At 39.1% G+C, this 19,943-nt stretch overlaps 1 protein-coding gene and 1 long non-coding RNA gene across 2 annotated transcripts in view; one reads left to right on the top strand and one right to left on the bottom strand.

Annotated features, from left to right (window-relative positions):
* The window catches only part of LOC135315737 (uncharacterized), a 138,858-nt gene that overhangs the window by 85,689 nt on the left and 33,226 nt on the right, over window positions 1–19,943 (bottom strand). The window lies entirely within an intron of this gene.
* LOC104053520 (protein-glutamine gamma-glutamyltransferase 6) lies at window positions 4,403–18,187 on the top strand. The gene is given in 12 exon segments (XM_009514967.2): window positions 4,403–4,646; window positions 4,851–5,090; window positions 9,466–9,584; window positions 10,258–10,386; window positions 10,549–10,729; window positions 10,983–11,118; window positions 12,679–12,782; window positions 12,871–13,113; window positions 14,487–14,804; window positions 15,827–15,990; window positions 16,758–16,882; window positions 17,897–18,187. Coding segments are annotated over 12 exon segments (2,154 nt in total). The 3' UTR covers window positions 18,048–18,187.

Below are 19,943 nucleotides of genomic sequence, written 5' to 3'. Positions count from 1 at the left end.
TGGCTATAAACTCCGTTTGCCCTTGTAGCCAGAAAAATTGCTTTAGGAGGGCACTTGCAGCCACCTAGTTTTCCACTGCCAATCACATGATGTCAGCACAAGACCATACTGGATATATAATGAGATGAGCTACAGAGAGGCTGTACAAGTAGCCCACAGTGGTACCCTCTCTTTTTCTCCTCAGCTTCCCCAAGGCTCACCAGAGCCAAGAGCCCTCATCATGTAGACCAAACAGTAGAAGTCCAAGGTCAAGCATAGCCTTGGATTTAGAATGTGGATATACACTTAATGACTTCCTTTTACATCTCCTGTGTGTGTGAAAACAACCAGACTATGCCAAAATCGAGTGAATTGCACTAGCAGAAATGAGAGAAGCTTGTAAATTGGACCTCTAGGGGAACTAATGGGAAGGCAGCACCCTTCCCCTGCAACACTTCACACGCACATGAAGGTAACATTTCTAATTAAATGTGTGCTTACGTGGGTACAGACTCATAGAAGGGACTCTGCAAGGTTTTTTGTAGAAGTTATACTGATCTCCTTTTTCTGGCAAAGAGTAGCAACAAGACAAGTGTAAGGTTCAGTATGGTTACCCTGAGGATATGATAGTGCAAATCTTGAACAAGAGACAAAATTATTGAGGAGATGGCTGAAATAAAAGAGTATGTTTTTCTCTAAAAGTTAGCAACCTGCACTACCTGAAATTTCAAGGCTCTGAAACAAGGGAAAAGGAGGAACAAAATATTTTGAACCATTTTGGATGACGGGTGGGTGGAATTGAGCTAGGAAAAACACCTGTGACAATGTTACATCATTAGTCACTTAGGAACCATGACCGCTGCATTCCAAAGGGATTACAAAAACAGCTCCTGATGCTTTGCTGTGGTGAAGGTGCGGACTGGCAGGTGCCAGTTTGGGATGTAGGCCAGTCTGAGAGAGGTTCTGGTGGCTTGGTGAACACCACTGTGGGTGTGTCATACAGAGGTAAAGGAGGTGGTTGCAGCCGAGACAGAAAAAGTGTTCTGAGACTTAATTACTTATGTGAGTAGCAAGGAAGAAGAGAGGAAATAGTCATACTCCAGTGGGAGCAATGTGTAACGTCTGAAGCAATCACTATAAGTACCGAACACCTGAACTTAAGAACTGGTCGATGCGGTTTGTCACTAGGGCTGTGTGTGAAGATCAGGTAACATCAGAGGCTTGTGGCTCTTATGGTTTCCAAGGACTATGAATTAAGGAAAAGAGAAAAAGACCAACCAAAGTAGCTCTGAACAGCAATCAAATCCATTTGAGGCGATTCCTGGAACAAGTTTTGACAGCCTGAACATCCTGGAAACTTCCAAGAGGAGGACGGACCTCTGAATTATAATGTAAGTGGAGATAGACCATACCAGATACACTGCTGCCAAGTGTGAAAAGTTTTAATGTTTTTCTTTCAGGATAGGGCTAACATGGATGTCATATGAGTATGTACTCTTTTAGTTTTTGTGGTAGCAAAACAAAGTTTCTGAAAAAGATGCAAGAAACCAATCTTTTTTTCAAAAAAATACAGCTGTTGGAGCTTAATTTCTGCTTCTTTTTCAGGTTTTTTTTTTCCTTTGTAATTTCAATTCAGACTAATTTACTTTTTAAGTCTTTACTGAGAGCTAAAACTTGATCAGTGGAGCTGTAGACTCTTAAACAGATAAATATTCCTCCCCACAACAATGTCACTTTATCACCTGTATATTTTTAAGTGAGGGTACAAAACTAAAAAGCAATATAATCACAGTCATGAAGATAGACAGGCTTAGAGTTTGCACTGATAAAAATTACTCATGGTTCATAGTTTGGGGGTTCTTTTTGAAATAAAACTTATGCTGAAGTAGTAGTATGGAGCTGCCTAGTGTAACAAGTAAACAGACATTTATTTCTGGTGGGAATTTATCATTTAACATAAGTCAGGGGGCATTGGAGACAAGCTGAGACCCAAAAAAACCTTCTAAAGCCAATTCACAGCTGTTGAACAGAACCAGAAGTGACATTAACCAATCTGGAAGTTAAGTAATCAGGAAATGCTCCTTTTCCCTTCATATGGCTTTTACATCCCACCACACTCACTGTTTCCTCATCCTTAAAGATAACTTATTCATGGCACACCTATTATCCTTTGTAGGAAGTTCTTCTTGTCTCGGGATTCAAGAGAATGCATTTCCTCTGAGTAAATAATTTTGGTATCTCCTCCCATAATTACACCCACGTTGAGTAGGAACATTGGCATTAGACATACATATATTATAGGAACTAGCTAATTCATTCGACAAGTCTACACGTATTAATAACAACTGCTAAGTACTTCTCCCTTCTCTCAAATTTCAGCTGACGGCACAAAAAGATTGCTGGGTTTTTTCTTTTTATGATTAATGTGACTTGGACAGCCTTGAAGAACAAAGTAGAAGTTGTATGCAATTCTCATAAGCTGAGGGAATGGCAGGTGAGTTCTGTGTGTCATTTGCTTCCCTTCAGCAGGTACTTTATTCAGGACTCTTTCCTTAAGATACATGCCCTGTAGGTATCTGCTCAGATTTCTTATCTGAAGGAAATCTTACATTATAATTTGTTCTTGCACTTCATTTTCAAAGTTTTAATGTGGTTATTATTAAGACCTGTTTGAGAAGAATTTTTGAGCTAAACAGAGGATATTTTGGGGGGAAAAAAAAGAAAAGAAATTCCCATTACTTCAAAAGGCACCATGCAGAACTCCATCTAAACCCTTTGGTTTTTAAATGCTATTTCAGAGATGTATTATGCTTTGTATTAGAAAATCAGTGTAATTCGTCCTAATGGAGCTGTGAGCATGGAGCCTACAGATGGGAATTCAAAGATGCATTAAAACCCTGCCAAAGGAAAACAGTAATGACTATATCTCTGCTTTTTAAAGTTTAAAATTAAGATGATTATTGAACTGGGCAATTGCAAAGCAGGGTTCTCTCTTCTGTAATGATGAAACAAACATTTTCAAATCAGTTTTTAAAATGTTGCTTTGCAGGGAAAACAGCAGTGCTCTGCAGTCACTGTTGTCCCAGACAGTCATGTTAAAGAGTCTCCTTTTTTGCCCATCAGTGCTTACTCACATTACTTCTTCATGGTCTTAAGACTACAAAGAAAAAATTATTCTTCCTTGAATTTAATCATGACACTTTTCTGCATAGTTTAGATTTTACTTTTATTTCTTCAAAGATTATAGGTAAATTGTAATTTAATACGCAGCTATATTGGTTCAGATCTGACTTAGTATTTCATTGCTATGCTATATGGTATGAGACAGGCTTGCAATCTTGTGTGAAGATCCCTACCATAATAGTGCATAGTGCCATAGGCCTCAATCCATCCTTTCCATCTCACCTTTTTTGTTGTTATTCTGTTCTTCTGAATTCCCTTTAATATGGTGGTGGTCATGTCCCCTATCCTGTGTGTGTGTCCCCCAACCTCATTGCGTTTATGATACTAGCATTAATAAAATTATTTTGAAGCCTCTTCACCAAGGTACTTGCCCTGAGCATTTGCCAAAACTTGCAACGCAGTGCTCCAGGTGTACTCTGTGGAGCCTCGTAGGGCAGGTATGAACACAGAGGATGGTGTCCCTCAGAGCTCCCAAAGACAGAATAACTGCTCATGTCTGAGTGTGGCAATAAAATATGAACTATAGAAGGGAAAACAATCTTGCAAGGAAGCTCATATACATACTCGCTTGCCAAAAAGGTAGCTTAGCATTTAAGGTGGCAAGAGCCACTTTACGGGTTTTAAACCACAGACCACAATAACATTGTGTGTGCAGGAGGACACTTGATATCGGAGAACTCTAAGCACACTGTAAGTCATCAGAATTCCTCTAGGACATGAAGGTAGTAACTACTAGAACAGGAGTCCCAGTGGTCCAGTTGTCATTTGGCTAGAGCTGAATTCAGTCGGATTGATTTCTCCGTCAAAAGCTCCAACTTATGTCCACAAATACCTCTTGTTCATTCATATAAGACAGATGATCGCTCACTATGTATTTTTCCCTGCTCCAGGCCAAATGGCATCAGGATGTAAGCAGGAAAAGTAAGATGCCCTAATAGCCATTTCTGGGATCCTAAAAATATATATGTTGAAAATGTAGAGGGGCTACAGGCCACTTTATTTGGTCCTGACAATGACATGACACTGATTTGCTCCTGTAAATATTTTTCTAAGTCCAATGATGAAAGAGCACCCAGCACTGTATAGGAAGTATATAAGTCCTTGGTGTATGACAGCCCTGTAACAAAACCCAAGCAAAAAATTCCTATTATTGACCACTAGACTTAATCAATTTAATGGAGCATCTGCTTTTTAGTTGTCCTTCCTCCAGTAAAAGATAACTGCTCTTAGCAACCTCATCATGCCACTTACCAGCAAATTACTTCTTTCCATGCCGGCTGCTTCTTCATAGCTTGTCTTCTGTTTTACAGATCTGACACCAACACATATCAGCTGGCAGCCATCAGTAAACGCAGGCGCGCACCATACTGACAGATATGCCAACACTGAGTTGACTGTGAGGCGAGGACAAGCCTTCACTATTACCCTGTACTTCAACAGACCAAGGCAGACTGGGGAGAAGCTAGCATTTGTCACTGAAATAGGTAACGCTCCCTTAGCTTAATCCATGTTCTCACAGAACAGTAATCTTTATCCCTTGTAGTTCTCCCCTAATTCTATTTAAAGATGTGGGTTTCTTTTCATGTATTTTTAATGTTTTTCCCCCCTTAAAGTGCTTATTTCAAGTGTGAGGTTAATATTGTAACCACACTCTGGAATGGAAACCAATTACCCCTTCTTTCTGGCAGGACCAGCCCCCTCAGAATCTCACCGTACAAAGGCTGTATTTAACCTCTCTGAGGTGGGGGCAAGTGGTTGGACTGCTGCCCAAGCACCCAGTGAGTCCGGCTATATGAACTTTACAATATCCAGCCCAGCCGATGCTGTCATTGGACGATACAATCTCACCCTCCAGGTAACCTCAGGGAACAAGATCTTCTCCAGATACCTGGGGCAGTTTGTGTTACTCTTCAACCCTTGGTGCCCAGGTAGGTACCGATGCCTCTGCTCTTGAACATAATCGACCTATTTGCTTTCATAGCTAAAGGGAGCTTGCTCCCTCATGCTGTTTCTCTTTGGGTCACCAGCAGCAGCAATCCTAATGACATGTGCTGTATGGGGTGATATCACAGACTCTTTCTTCAGGACTGAGCAGATCACTTTTTCTGCAGACGAGGGCAGACAAACTTTCATAAGTGCATGTACGTCTCAGAACTTGAAGCAAGCATACAGTAGCAGCCTTGGCTTCCACCTAAATCAAAGCAAGGCTGCTCTTGTAGATATTAACTGCAAAGACAATAGCTCAACTAACTTGATAAAAGCTGATAGAGGGCTTTCATCATGGGTTGAAAAGGGACATCTCTTGCTGCTCCATTTTTTACTTCTGCAGCCTCAGCCTGTTGCAGAAGAAATGCAAATCCCTAAACTCAGATTTTGCAAATATGGAATAGTCTAGAAACCTAGATTAGCCTTAAAATATGCCACTCTAGAGTTAAGGGCGCTCTTAGCCAGCCAAGTGCCTAAACAGCTTATAAAAGAATAGAAAAGTAACCACAACCATCCACTATTTTCTTCTGTGACCGTATGTTAGTCAAGGGCCACTAACAAATATATCAAGAACCAAGATGAAAAAAAGCTGCTAATTAACTCAGCATGTCTTGGAAGACAGGAATAATTATAGGAGTATGTTCAGGAAACTCAGACTGTCTCTGCATAGACAGTCCTGAGGGGAAAACCTTCCCAGAACCCCCTGAGAGATCACTTGTGGCGTAACTTCTAATTGATGGAAACCACACTGCAGGGACTGCAATATTTGACAGCTCCTGAACTGGAACACCGGAGTAGCAGTGGTACTCACAAGACCAGAAAAATTGTTCTCAGATGAAAACTGAGAAAAATTAAGCTGCACCATTCCAGTTCAAAACTAATGATTTTGCAAAAGAGCCCTCCAGATTTGTCACACGATGTAACGACCACTGCCAAACAAAAGGGACTATCCTTAAAGCAGGATGCTGCTGAATAAGCTTCTGCAGAGTGGACTAGCTCCCTGATCCTGACAAACAGGAACAGATTCAGTTTCAGGGTACATTACCGCTGTAGTGTCATTGCAGAAGGGAAACAGATAATTTATTTTCTCAGCAAAGGATAATCGGCAGATCTGGTCTGTAGATGTGGTTCCACATGGGAGGGTATTCATTAAGCTGGAAAAGACAGGAATTAATTCATAAACTGTAATATCAGTAAAGAACTACTTACAAGGAAACAGTCAGGACTAGAGATGAAAGGAAAAGCACTGGGTTGGAGAAAAACTACTAGTGGATCCTTAAGTGTCATCTGAAAAAACAGCTCCGATCAAATGGTTTATTACTGACTTTGATATGCTGACATTAAGCAGCATTGTCCATACACAGATGGGCTGGGATACCACACAGAAATAACTGTCTGACCTTAGAGACTGGAGTGGTTAAGAAGGGATAAGATATAATAATACAAAATAAAAGATCATACGTTTAGGGAGAAGTAACGATAATTTCAATGGCAGACTTACCAGCTAGAAATCATGAAGAATGTGAAAATACTTGTTAGTCAAAGAATGAGAACTGAAGTGGAATGGCCCTGAAAAAGGCAAATGCAATCTTAAACGGTATAGGAGGAAACAGTTACTAGGGTTTAGATATTAATGCCATTGTACAAGGTGACAAGATCTCATTTGGAATTGTCTTTCAGTTAATCTTTCCTGAACAGGAATTGTGAATTAGAACATGTTCAGTGAAGGGTTACTAGGATAACTGAACACATGGAAAGCCTTTTGGACAAAAGAAAACTTCTAGTTTAGCAAGTTGAAAATAATTAGTTTCACAGGTCATATATCTGAAATAATATTCCGTGTCCAAATTCTGTGTCCAAATCTGAATTTGGACACAGAAAATACCTATCTTGCCGTAATGGTAACAAACCAATAAGCTTATTAATTCACTAACATATTTGTTTCAAACTTGTGGATAAAACAAAACTGATACTTTAACATCAATGATGTCTCTTAAGGACATTTAAAGAGAAATCTAAGATACTTGCAAGCCAGCCTCTGGTAATGATGCATTATGTCCTAATGGCATTAAAGGAATGTACAGTTAACTACTAGAATAGAGAGTGCTAATCAGGAACTAAATGAATGATCTGCTTATCTATAGCTCACAGGTGAGCGTATCAATTGTAAAGCTTTAGGAGATAAAAGGATTTGTATGTTTGAAAGTTTTGTAGAATGCATCTTTTTCCCTAGATGGCTGACCCTTGCCACGTGTTTCTGTGGCAAAGGTTATATGAAGAAATTACTAGAAGTATACCTATGTTAGAAAGTGTACTTACATATTAATTAAAAACTGTCAACAGAAATTTACATCCTGCTTGTTTCTCACTATGCCAGGCTAAACTTGAAGGACAGAATATATAATAACTTTTGTATTTCTGTATTAAAAGAAATTAACTTAATAAAGGATTAGGTCTATAGTGGTCTGTCTTTCTATAACTGTGAAAAAAGAGGACTATCGTGGCTGATGGCGTTTTTTTCTCCTTGTGTGCTGACAGTAACAGAAGAAGGGGTTGTTACTATTTAGTCATACTGGGAAGGAAGAGATTTGTTGTGGTGTGTTGTGGGTTTTTTTTCCTCCTTTTAAACTAATGTTAATTTTGCTCTGAGTTAGTGGTAGGAATAGCATTATTATTTAAAAAGTCTAGGTATACTTATTCAGAGGACTGGATCTAGAACATTATAATTGAGAGCATGGACCTTCAAAAAATGATGTTCTTCAAGTGATTATAGGATATTTAGATTGCTCAGAATCATAACCTCATAAATTAGTTACCTAGTCCCACACCATGCTCTAAAGCAGGTTCAGTTTAGCACTTACGTCATTCCTGACATCTTGAATTCCTTCTTAATGATCAGCCATTAGGGAAGCTCCAGTACCTCCCCTGGCAAGTCACTCCAATAAAACACTAGCCTTTCCATTAGATTTTTTCCTATTAACTAAGCACATTTTTTTGCTTTGATTTCAGCATATAACTACTCATCCTATATACAATAGACACCAAGAACAGATTTCCTTCCCCGCCCCATCCTCTTCACAAGAATTTCTGGAATTGATTGTCATGCTTGCCCATTCCTCACCCAGATTTTTTTTTCTACCTTAAATAATTCTGAGTTAATTCATAAGTTACATTTTCTTCATAAGTTGTATTTGCAGGATTGCTGAGCATTTTCCGCGATCCTCTCACTCTTTCCAACCGGTCCACACCTTGAAGTGCGGCACCTGGAACTGCTCACAGTTCCCTAGGCCTATGCTGGCCCAAAAGCTTGGGAATCAACAATGATTATAGTATTAAAAAAAAAATAAAGTGTGGACAGCCACCACAAAAATAGACTTATATCATGTGATATAATTTGCAAAATAAATTACACAACCTTTTTATCTGCAGGAAGGGAAGGATGGGAAGTTCCTATAGGAAGGTAAAGTTGACTCAATAAAATAGAAAAGCTGATTTTTATATGTATTTCCTGAAATCCTGAAGCTTTCAGAAAATAATTTTAAACATTATAAAATTAAACACAGAGCTAAGTAGATATTGCTACCTAAAGAGTGAGCAAAACGACCTAAACATCTTTAGGAAGCCAGTGCTTACACAGCAGCTATCTGCTGTGCCATAGACAAGGGAAACCAATGCGCAACAGTGAAATCAAAGTGAATTGTTGAGCAGGCTATCCTAATAACATTCCTGATAGCACTTTGGATCAGGCAAGTAGAGGTCTTCGTTTAGGAATCTTAAAACAAGACGAACACCAGTGGAAAATAGAGGAAAATGTCATCTGTGTGATTCTTTTCAAATGTCTATTCTATGTCTAACTACTGTGAGAAGGCAGAAAAATCCAGTGAGCTAGCCTGTACTTTCCTCTATCTTCCTCACAAAAATACAACGTACAGCTAGGAGACATTTAGATAATACAGAAAGGTTACTGATAGAGTTAGAACTGTTGTGACTAAAACTTATTGCTTTGGGGGAGTCAGAAAGGCTTCAAGACAAGAAGCGCCTAAACAAAAATTTATGATTACAACATTTGACCTTAGAAAAGCAGATGTACTGAACCATAAAGATAAAGAAAAAAGTTAAAGTTATATAACATGGATTCCCCTTGCCCCAGGCTATATACAATAGCAGGCATTTTCTCTGAACTGTACATGTTCAAGGAGCTATAACAATGCATCTTCCAAATAGTTTTCTCCCTGCTAAATCAAGATACAAATGTTTTTGAAAGGTTGCTAGTATTCTCAGCTTTAAGTGTAAAAGCATGTCCAACTTGGCTTGCAGGTGATAACGTCTACATGGCTGATGAAAACGAGAGACAAGAATATGTTCTGAATGAAAATGGAATAATCTTTGTGGGCAACGCAAAGTACATTGAAGCAAGAGGATGGTACTATGGCCAAGTAAGCCATAAAGAATTCATTTGGGCTCTTATTCTGTCTCCAATAGCATTTTGTTTTACCATTATTTGCCTCTCTGGTAGGCATGTCTCTATATATGAAAACTGAACAAACCTGGATAGCCTTACTTGTGGTTTGCTCACTGTGTGCCTAATAGGACTTCGGTGTGAGAGATGGCTTAGCACAGCACTCCAGCTAGGACTGACTTCTACATGTACTTGATGCTCATGGTACAAGTGTGGACTGACATTGACACAGAAGCATGGAATGGTTTGGGTTGGAAGGGACCTTTAAAGATCATTTAGTCTGACCTCGCTGCGATGAGCAGGGCTATCAACTAGATCAGGTTGCCCCATCTAACCTGACCTTGAATGTTTCCAGGGATATAATTCAAGAGAATCTAATAACTGTAGTCAGAATAAGCTTGGCAGTTTTAGTTTTGCTGCAGTCGTCTCTTCTGATGGCAGAAGGCATCCTGCCAGATTTTTGCTTTATTTAGTTAGCCCTGTCTTTAGCCAATATTGCAGTGGGAACTGCATACTACTGTCTTTGTGCCTCACTGTGCCTATCACTTTTGGGCTGGAATATCTTACAAAGGAGGAACTGCAGTAGAACCTTCTCTAAATGTGTTTGTGAAACTATCCATTGTCTTAAAAATTTATCTCTCTGATCACAGTTTCAAGATGACCTTCTAAACATCTGTCTTACCATGCTTGATCTGAGCCTGTACTATCGTCAGAACTCAGCCATTGATGTATCCCGAAGAGGAGATCCTAAATATGTGGGCAGAGTAATCAGTTCTATGGTAAGAAATAGCTAACTTAATCTTAATTGCACATGCTTAAGCAGAAAGCATTAGTTATAGCACTGAGACTCAGCCACCTGCACCTTCAGCAATATAATTAACTAGATATGGTGCATTACACACAATTGATTTTGTGCATTGTGTCCATTGGCCTATTTTTAGATCAATGGAAATGATAATGATAATGGAGTTCTCCTGGGAAAGTGGCAAGGAAGTTTCCATTCACATGAGAATCCATCCAGATGGGATGGCAGTGTGGTAATCCTCCAGAAATGGCGTCAGGACAACTACAAGCCTGTTCAGTACGGCCAGTGCTGGGTTTTTGCAGGTGTGATGTGTACAGGTAAGCTTAAAGAATAGACGACTGTGGTGAAATAGAGGCATTTGTGACCTCTAGTTTTATCAAAACTACAAAGCAATTAATTTTACAAGCAAAAAAGTGCTCTGAAAATTGCAAATGCTGAAGAATCACAAAATATGTAGACATTTAACTGTTTCTCATATATTTGTAATCATTGAAAGCGGTGTGTGGTTTTTGTTTGTGTTTGGGTTTTTTTGGTTTTTTGTTTGTTTGTTTGTTTTTTAATATATTTCAGTTCTGAGGTGCTTGGGGATTCCAACTCGTTTGGTTTCAAATTTTAACTCTGCCCATGATGTGGATAGAAACCTGAGTATTGATAAGTACTATGACAGCTCTGGAAAGAGTCTTAACATCAGCAAGGATTCCACATGGTAAATATAATTTTTTGCATCTCACCAATAATTAGAGGATTTATGAGACTTAAAATCATGAACACTACTAGTGCAAAAGCAACTGAGTGGAAAAAATTTAATACAAATATCTAAATTAATACACTAGATATCCATTTGGAAAGAAAAACATACTTCATGGTTTTGAAGTAACAGTTACATCAAACAACTAACCAGCCTGATTTTTGCAGTCCCTGACCTCAAACAAGTTGCAACTTTCTTTAAAAATCATGTTTCCATTGACAATGTACCAGTTCCCAAGGCTTTTTTAATTATTGACACCTAACCAGTCTGTTCCTGGTAATGCAGCTCTGTACCTTCCATGCTCTTACTGGTTTACTGCTCTCATAATTTTCTCTCATCATACATCCAAAGCCTGTGTTTCTCAGCTTGGCCTGTCATGCTCCCCAAGTAGATGGGAGTCTCCCCAAGAAGTTTTTCAGCACTCCTTTAGCTAGATCTTCCCTGTGTGGGAGCTGAAAAGGAGAACAGTCCCAACACCCTCCAGACGTGGTTATTGGTTATTGGTTATTGTAGTTCAGTGCTGTAAACTGAAAGTGACTCACGATCATCAGTCAAACCCCAAAATTTGAGTAAATTTAGTTGTGCTGCAGTTTTAAAATCTTTACTTTGCAGCCACTTCACTTTTCAGAAAGTAAACTACCCAGGCCCAAGGTTATATCACATAGCTGAAAGCCTCTGTGCACGCTACTTTTTGCAAAAAGTATCATCTTTAGTCTGCTTCCTTTCACTGAGTGTACGTCGTTGAAGTATCCTGGGAAGTCTTTCACCTCTTCACTTCTTTAAAAGTATTCGCTTCTGAAGAAAATTCAGCCAACAAATCTTCTTTTCTGGGTCCTCCTGTGATTTACATTTTACCAATCTTTTGTGCTATCCTTTCCTTTCAGAGTTTGTAGAACTCATTGGATGCTGTTGAAAACAAAGCTATAAAGAGTTTTTAAACAGGGCAAAAAAGATTCATGGAGAATAAGATGACTAATGACCATTAAACGCAGAGGCTTCAATGTAATGACTAATTCAGAAAGTCCCTAATTCTCTGACTGCAAGAAATCGTAAAGCATATCGGGATATTTTCTATTCACGTGCTGGTCTTACCTCTTTTCCAAACGTTTGCTGCTGCACACTACTATAGATGGACTATTGGCCCCTATAAGCATTTTATATGACCCAGTATAGCTATTTTAAGTTTCTTTTAAATGAAGCATTTCCCACATTTGAAGATTACTGAACCCAATCACCAAGTGTTGCCTATATCCAAGGCTTAAGTCTTTCACTTATAGTTCATATTGCTCCCAAAGCAAGCTGCTGACATCTATATTCTCTCCCTCCCCATCCTGAGGTCTACAGCTGAAAAGAATGCAGTAAATCTACCCTTTGAAAGAGGTAGTGAGTCGCTATAACTAGACAGCTTGTGTCACATCTTGGAGAATCTTTAAAAACAAAATTCCTTACTCCTTTCAAATTGGAAGCTTGTATGACTCTATGTTACTATGCTTTTTAGACATTGTTCTTTGTCTCCAGGGATTATCACGTCTGGAACGAAAGCTGGTTCATTCGCCCAGACCTGGGAACGTCATACAATGGATGGCAGGTTTTAGATGCGACTCCACAAGAACAAAGCAAAGGTAACAGTAGGAGTTCTTAGCATGACTTAACATTCTTTCTCCCAGGTGAGCACAACTAATAGTTTGACATCTTTTTTTCATATTTTAGGATTATTTCAGTGTGGCCCTGCATCCGTCATAGCCATCAAAGAAGGTGATATACACTTGGATTATGACACCTTATTTGTGTATACGGAGGTGAATGCCGATTGCAACAGATGGATTGTATACAATGATGGAACAAAGAAAAGAGTTTATTGTGATACTGAAATAATTGGCAGATTTATCAGCACCAAAGCTGTGGGCAGCAATTCCCGTGTGGATATCACCTGTAATTACAAATATCCAGAAGGTAAAGGAATTTTCACAAATTATCTCCTTGTTATCACAATTATCTCCTACTGAGTTATTGGTGCTAGGAAGAGCTAGCAGGGTAGTTCTTCCAGGTAGAACAAGGACGGGTAACCTGGTTTGTTTGAGCATCTCTCCCCTTCCTTCAGAAAATATTTCTGCCAGTGTTCTCAGACTACTTTCTTAATATGAGTATTATATTTCTGGTTTTGTGTATTTAGTAGTTTCATTTTTAAGACACAATACAAAATATACTTTAGTCCCTTAGACAGAAGTACAAGAAGTAATATATACACAAAACAGGGCTAGAAAACACATTTTACTACCCAAGGCAGACAAACTCTCAAGCTGTCATACCAAAAAGTCTTAAAACCAAGTCCATCATGTATCACAAACTGTGCAGAGGTCTGTAGTATGGCAAGTAGCAGATTAATAAGTACTAGTTTTCCAGCATATCTGGCAGAGGGAGTGGGGCAACAATCAAACCGCTAATCCAAAATCTTAAACTCCAGTGCTCTAACACTAGACATCCGTCTCCCCTACAATGTCATGCTCAGTCTCTCTCAGCAAATAAATTCTGCTCCCAAGAGGAGTCACTCACTCAATCTCCCTCTCTGACTGTATAAACTCACCAAGTTAGGATCTATTGTGCTCCCGGGCTGACATCCAGCCAGTCGGTTGTTATGTGTTTGCACTCCCGGTGGACTCAGTCTCCACATTATTGGATTCTGGAAACAAAACTACTAGGAAACGTTAACGGGACTAAGTGCCATTCATCTGTATTTAGGAAAACAAAGCAGCAAAAGTTAAGAACTGCATGGCCATATGTTTGCAGGAATATTTTTGTCTTCCCTCAAAAACTTTGCACCTATGTCTTTCCATCTTTTTAAAATTTAGGGTTACAGATTTCATATAACAGTTTGCTTAATGTTTGTGGCTCAAAGTCTCAAAAAAAAAGAGGAAGATGTATTTAACATTTTTAAAAGTTTGCCATTCAGAATCAGTGGCCATATTTCAATACTTTACTCCTCAAGATTTTAGTGCAACCATATTTAATACAGAGGCTGGTTATCATCAGATTAACAATGTAACACTTATCACACTGCATGTTCTGACCAAAGAAAAAGAAATCTGGCATCCTAAACAAATACAAATGCAGCATATTTCTTTTTAGTGACTTATTACAGTGTGTTCATTACTTTCCTGTGAAAAACCTGAACAGAGGCCTAATAAAAAAAAATGGGGAACTTCCAGGTATTGCACATTTCTGGGTGATGCAGAGCTGACACCCTGTATCATTCTGAAAGCCTTTACACAGAGAAGGTGAAATGGCAACAAAACTATGAATTTTATTTGGTTTTCTCCTTCAATCAGGTTCTTCTGAGGAAAGACGAGTTTATAAAAAGGCCTTGGCCAAGTTATTTGGATCAAACACCACAGAAGGACACACAGAATCTCCACATGAAAGACCTTCAGAGACAATTAGAAACCCTGGGATCTCTGGGAAATTCAAGCTGGCTGAACCTCCAGTGTTTGGCAAAGACATTACCCTAATCTTAAGTCTCAATAACCTGTCTTCTGACCACAAGACCGTGAAGGTGGACTTCAGTGCGTCAACCGTCCTGTACACAAGGAGAGCAGTGACAGAGGTCCTGAAGGCAACCACTTCTGTGGATCTTGGTTCTAAAAAAGGTAACTCTTAATGTCCCTAAGGAGCTAATATAGCCCTCCTCTTAGTCACATGAAAGCAACTGGAAGGAAAAATCATCAGTGTCATATTTATATCAGCCTTGTAGTGCAGCTACTTGGTCCATCTCTTAATAGCATTGTTTAAGACTGTATTTTATAAAATTTCTTTTTCCTCTGAAAACTTTTACTAGTTCAACCAGGAACTGAATGTCTCATGAAATGTTATATAGAAGGCTACATTTATATTATAGGTCCAGAAGCAACACTGTGCATGTGTGTGTGTCTGTGTCTGTGTGAGTATATGTGCGTGTGTATATACATGTGCACATGTGTCTGTCTGTCTGTGGTGATTATTACATGTATAGAAACCCATTTTACTCTTTTCAGAAATAAAAAAAGTCTGATGTATGCTTTCTGATACTCCACAGGCGACACTTTAATAGAAATTAACCAGGACAAAGGTTAAAAGTTATAGCAAAACTCTCCGTCTCTCTTTTGAAGAGTCAAGGCTATTAAAACTGTTATAGAGATATATTCATCCCCAGGGGCTACAAAGATAACCCTTTCTTCCATACACAGCAGAAAAGTTGTAGGACTACAATAAGCAGCTGACCAGGTCACTTGAAAAGATTCTCTGTGAAACTTGACCCAAACTTTCTTCTTGACTGAAGTAAAACAAGTAGGATATAAGGAGGGAATAGATAAAAATGGTTACACCTCTAATTCACCTCTAATTATAAGAAGTACAAAGGGACAGGAATCCAGTGAAATGCAAGATGAGCAGATCCCTCAGTTTCAGGCCAAAATCATCCATTCAAAACTCTAAGGGTCAAATGAGTTAAAGTAGAACAGGATCACCAGAAGAGGGAAATGCATAACCAGTCTCACAAGGAAGAAATATAAACAGACTCCAGCTGTTTTATCTAATGTTCTCTTCAATAATTTCAAAACCTGTCACAATAACTCTCTTTCCTTTAGCATTCTTTGAGAATGTAATGGTTCCTAAATATATGTCTGAATTCCAGGGAAACATATCCGCTTGAAGATCCCTTATTCTTCTTATGGAAAATATCTGACTACTGACAAAAGGATCCAAGTTACTGCTTTGTGTGAAGTCATGCACATGCATGGGGTGAAGTTGCTGGTGGAGAAGACAATCATTTTAGAGGACACAAACATTATCATTAAGGTAAACAATTCTCTCCCTGATGACCTGAACAGACACAAAGAACTAAAGAGTCTTTCTGGAGCTTAGATCTTAAGATAAGATCTTAAGATGAGGGGGTAAAGACATTAATTTAGGCTGCAGTTTCAGATGTTGCTCTAAAATTCTGCCTGCTTGAATTGAGAAAGTAAGCATGCGAGAGACCAGTTTTAAATCTTTGCCGGAATCTGCCCCGTTATTCAGAACAGCTCTGTCACCTTCTTTCTTTCTCAGTCGCATGCCACTGCTTTCATGTTTGCAGAACTTGTTTTCATTTCATCTGTATTCTAGTTATTGGCGAGTGCTTGTGTTGCCTTTAAACAACTTTGCCTACTCCCAAAAACCAGACTGAAACCCTTAATTCTAATCTATGTGAGGGCTGGTTTATATTGTTTTAACACTTTAATCCTAATCAACAATATGCCAAAAAAAGGCACTCAGCAAATAAAAGATCAGACAAGTTTAATGAGATGTGTCTGTATAGTCAGGGATCTATTTCTCTGAAATTGTGCATAAAATATTGCACATCTTTTGTCCATTCAAGCAATAGATCCTGACAGTACTATTTAGATAATCCAAATCCAGCTTCAAGTATAGGAAAGGCGTACCAACTGTCAGTTAAATGTCGCTGCTCCTACCAGTATCTTTTTCATCCTCAAATATGGGAGATGTTCTGCTTACAGTTCGACTCAAGTCTGACTCCAGAAAAGTGTAAAACAGTGAATGATCAGAAACGTGTCTTTGCCATTTAGATTCCTCGTCGGGTTGTAGTGAACAAAGCTGTTACTCTAGAGATCTCATATGCCAATCCCCTCCCTGAACCTGTGAACCACTGTGTACTACTAGTGACTTTGATGAATCAACAGGTCAAGATACAGTAAGTGAAAGCTGTAACATTTACTCAGTTCTTCTAACATGACTAATAGCATGACTAGTTTCTCAACAAGAAATATTCATGGTTGAATTGTCTTCTTCATATTTTCTATTTATGAAAGTAAAAATGCCACCAAACGTATTGAGATATTAAGATTTCTCAATCTTGTATTATTTTTTCCACATAGGAACTTCTTTAACAACTAAAAACTGCTAACATTCTTCCTTCCTGGGACAGCAAATAGGCATGTCCAATTCTTTTGTCTCTCTGATATTTCTTCTACAGCTACAAAAGTAAGCCTGAGTTAAAGCAAATAAGACACTGCCATAGCTCCCCTCGTTTCAGTCCAAACAAGAAGTTGCTCTGTTCTCCTTTGAAGTAGAAGATCATGCCTTTTCAAAACATAAGAGCAAAATATTCTATCACTTTTTTCTTTTCCTCTGGACTCTGCTGCTTTTTGGATTAACTCAGTGTTGAGTAGTTCGTATTTCCTAAAGCTTGTTTTATTATAAAACAGCCTGACTTGCTATGGCTCTGGTAATATTTAGACATAATAATCCATAAAAATATGGAAAACATTATTCCAGTGAAAGACTAATTTAGGGCAATTTAGGCCAAAAGGAGACACAAAACAAGGCACCCCAGCCATTAGAAAAACCATACTATTGCCAAAATGGATATGAACCAGCAGGCATTGGACAGAGTGTTGACCTTTGACATCAGAGTTTTCCTATTCTGAGTTTGTGTTGACTATCCAAACTTGTACCCAGCCCTAACACGGAGGCATGATGTAGCACTTCTCATTTCCATCTGTCTATTCAAGAGTAAATGAAGACGGTACTATCTTTTCTCATTTCTTAGTCTACACAAAGCCTCAGATCCTAAGTAATTCTCAAAAACCAAGGCTGGGTCTCAAGTAACTGTTGGTGCCCTAGCTATCATGCAGTTCTGCTTCTTGGGAATCTCAGGGAAAGACAATGCAAGCCTGAATTAACTGACTTCTAATTTTTTTTTCAGTCTGGCACGACTGGGGCCGAGGGAGAGATCAAAAATTTATTTTGAATTCACACCTCGCAAGTCTGGGCCCTTACAGCTGCAAGTAGACTTCTCTTGTGACAAATTTTCACATGTTAAGGGATTTGTAACCATTGCAGTAGCACGTGCATAATGTGACGGAATCAATCTCCTACTTCAGCACTGACATGGCAAGACATTCTCCTCTGAATAGGGACAGTAATGACAGCAAGAAACTTTCCACAAAAATAGGTGACTTCTTACATTGCAAAAGAATCAAGTCTCCTGCTTTAACAGTGCTTAATTATTTAGATTCTAATTGTATTTCTTTTTTTTTTTTTTGTCCTCTTGTCTAGAAAAATGAAGCCTTTTCCTTGTAGAAATAGTTTCACTGTTTTATCAAATCTCATTCTGTTAAGCTCCTGGTTTTGACTTTTCCATCAGATAATTAATACAATCTCTTTGTGACCACGTTCTAATTGCGAGCAACAAATAAAAACCATTCCTCTAACTGTATTCTTTTGTAATGAATTATACATTCCATGGAAATATGACAAGAAATCACAAGATAGAGGAAAGTTCTTTTTCCTTCATTTCACAAGCTTCTTACATTAAAAAGTAGAACATTTCCTCCATTGTTCATTTAATTTCTGTATTCTGTGACACCTCTAGCTCTGGGAATGGGGAGGAAAAAAGCCTACAGAGGCTGGAAGAAGTAATGTTTGGGGTCCATGACAACAACGCTTCTGTGGCCTGTGGGCACAGCCCTGCCACAGAGCAGACAACACATGTACATATTCAAATCAGTAACTTAATTCCTATGTAACATGACAGCATCCCCACGCACCACAAAGCACAGGGAGAGTCTTGCATTAATATCGAAGTCCAGCAACACAAGGTCACTTACGCTTTTTGCCCACCAGCACAAGGTCACTGGAGACAAGGAACACATCTGTCTTCAAACCTTCCCGATGTAACTCATTCACAGGCAGCCCCTACTCCACACCTCTGTTGAGTGTTTGCACGCGGATGCCTGCTTTGTGGGTTCCCGATCCTAACATTGCCAGGTACCAGGTCTCACCTGAAACGCACTTCCAAGGAGCCTTAAGGATCCTCTATTACTGCAGGCAACGTAGCATCTCTGGGACTGCTATGAAAGCTACTGACTGACAGGGCACAGTAACCACCTGGCCACGCTTCAGAAGTAGGGTGTGGGGCAGTAATGGTGTACAAACAGCTCTGCCAAGCCTGAAGATCTAGATTTGTCATCCAACTTATCAAATGTTTAAAGCAGAATTAATAAGGCCAAGATTCTGAACCACAGAGCCATCAGGATTTCGATACGGACAACTTTTGTCTGACAGGTGATAATATTTCAGAGTCTGACGGATCCAGACATGATCACAAATTTTTACTGAAAAAAAACCGCACAAGAAACCATAACAAAACTTTGGATTCCTTTTTTAAAAATACATTTAAGCTGCAGGTGAGTTGCCTTTTTGGTTGCCAGCAATGTTCATATGAATGTGGAAACAAAACAGAAAAGAACAACAAAAAGACACAATGTAGAGATGAGGAAAATAAGGGATCACCCCCTCTCCCCTTACTCCTCAGTCACAGCCATTGAACGTTCAGGACAGCGTGCACCCTCCCATCGGGACAAATGGCAGGGCATTTTTCTAGATAAGTTGTGACACAGGAGGAGGGAGGAGAAAACACGAGGGAGCTTCAGGACTGGAGAAGACTGTCGGCAATTAGGGTGGGCAGGGCTTACACCAGAAGAACAGCTCTGTAGCTTCCTCCAGGGCCCAAGTCAAGACGCCATGCCAAATAGCTACAGAGAAACTATGTACATGAATTATGAGCGCCGACCTATAAAGAAAAATCATTAAAAGCAGAGGCAGCCATTAAACACTCCTCTGTACTTAACAGAAATCCCTGATGTACAGGTGACTGCATGACAACACCCTCTCAGTGGGATTTATTGCTTCATATGTAAGAAATGCACATTATAGGTAATCATGTCAGGAACAGATAATAAGAATGTCAT

The sequence above is a fragment of the Phalacrocorax carbo genome, chromosome 14 (assembly GCF_963921805.1).
Source record: "Phalacrocorax carbo chromosome 14, bPhaCar2.1, whole genome shotgun sequence".
In the NCBI taxonomy this organism is placed as follows: domain Eukaryota; kingdom Metazoa; phylum Chordata; class Aves; order Suliformes; family Phalacrocoracidae; genus Phalacrocorax; species Phalacrocorax carbo.
The sequence above is the reverse complement of the archived record's forward strand: the minus strand, read 5'-3'. Positions and strand labels throughout refer to the sequence as shown.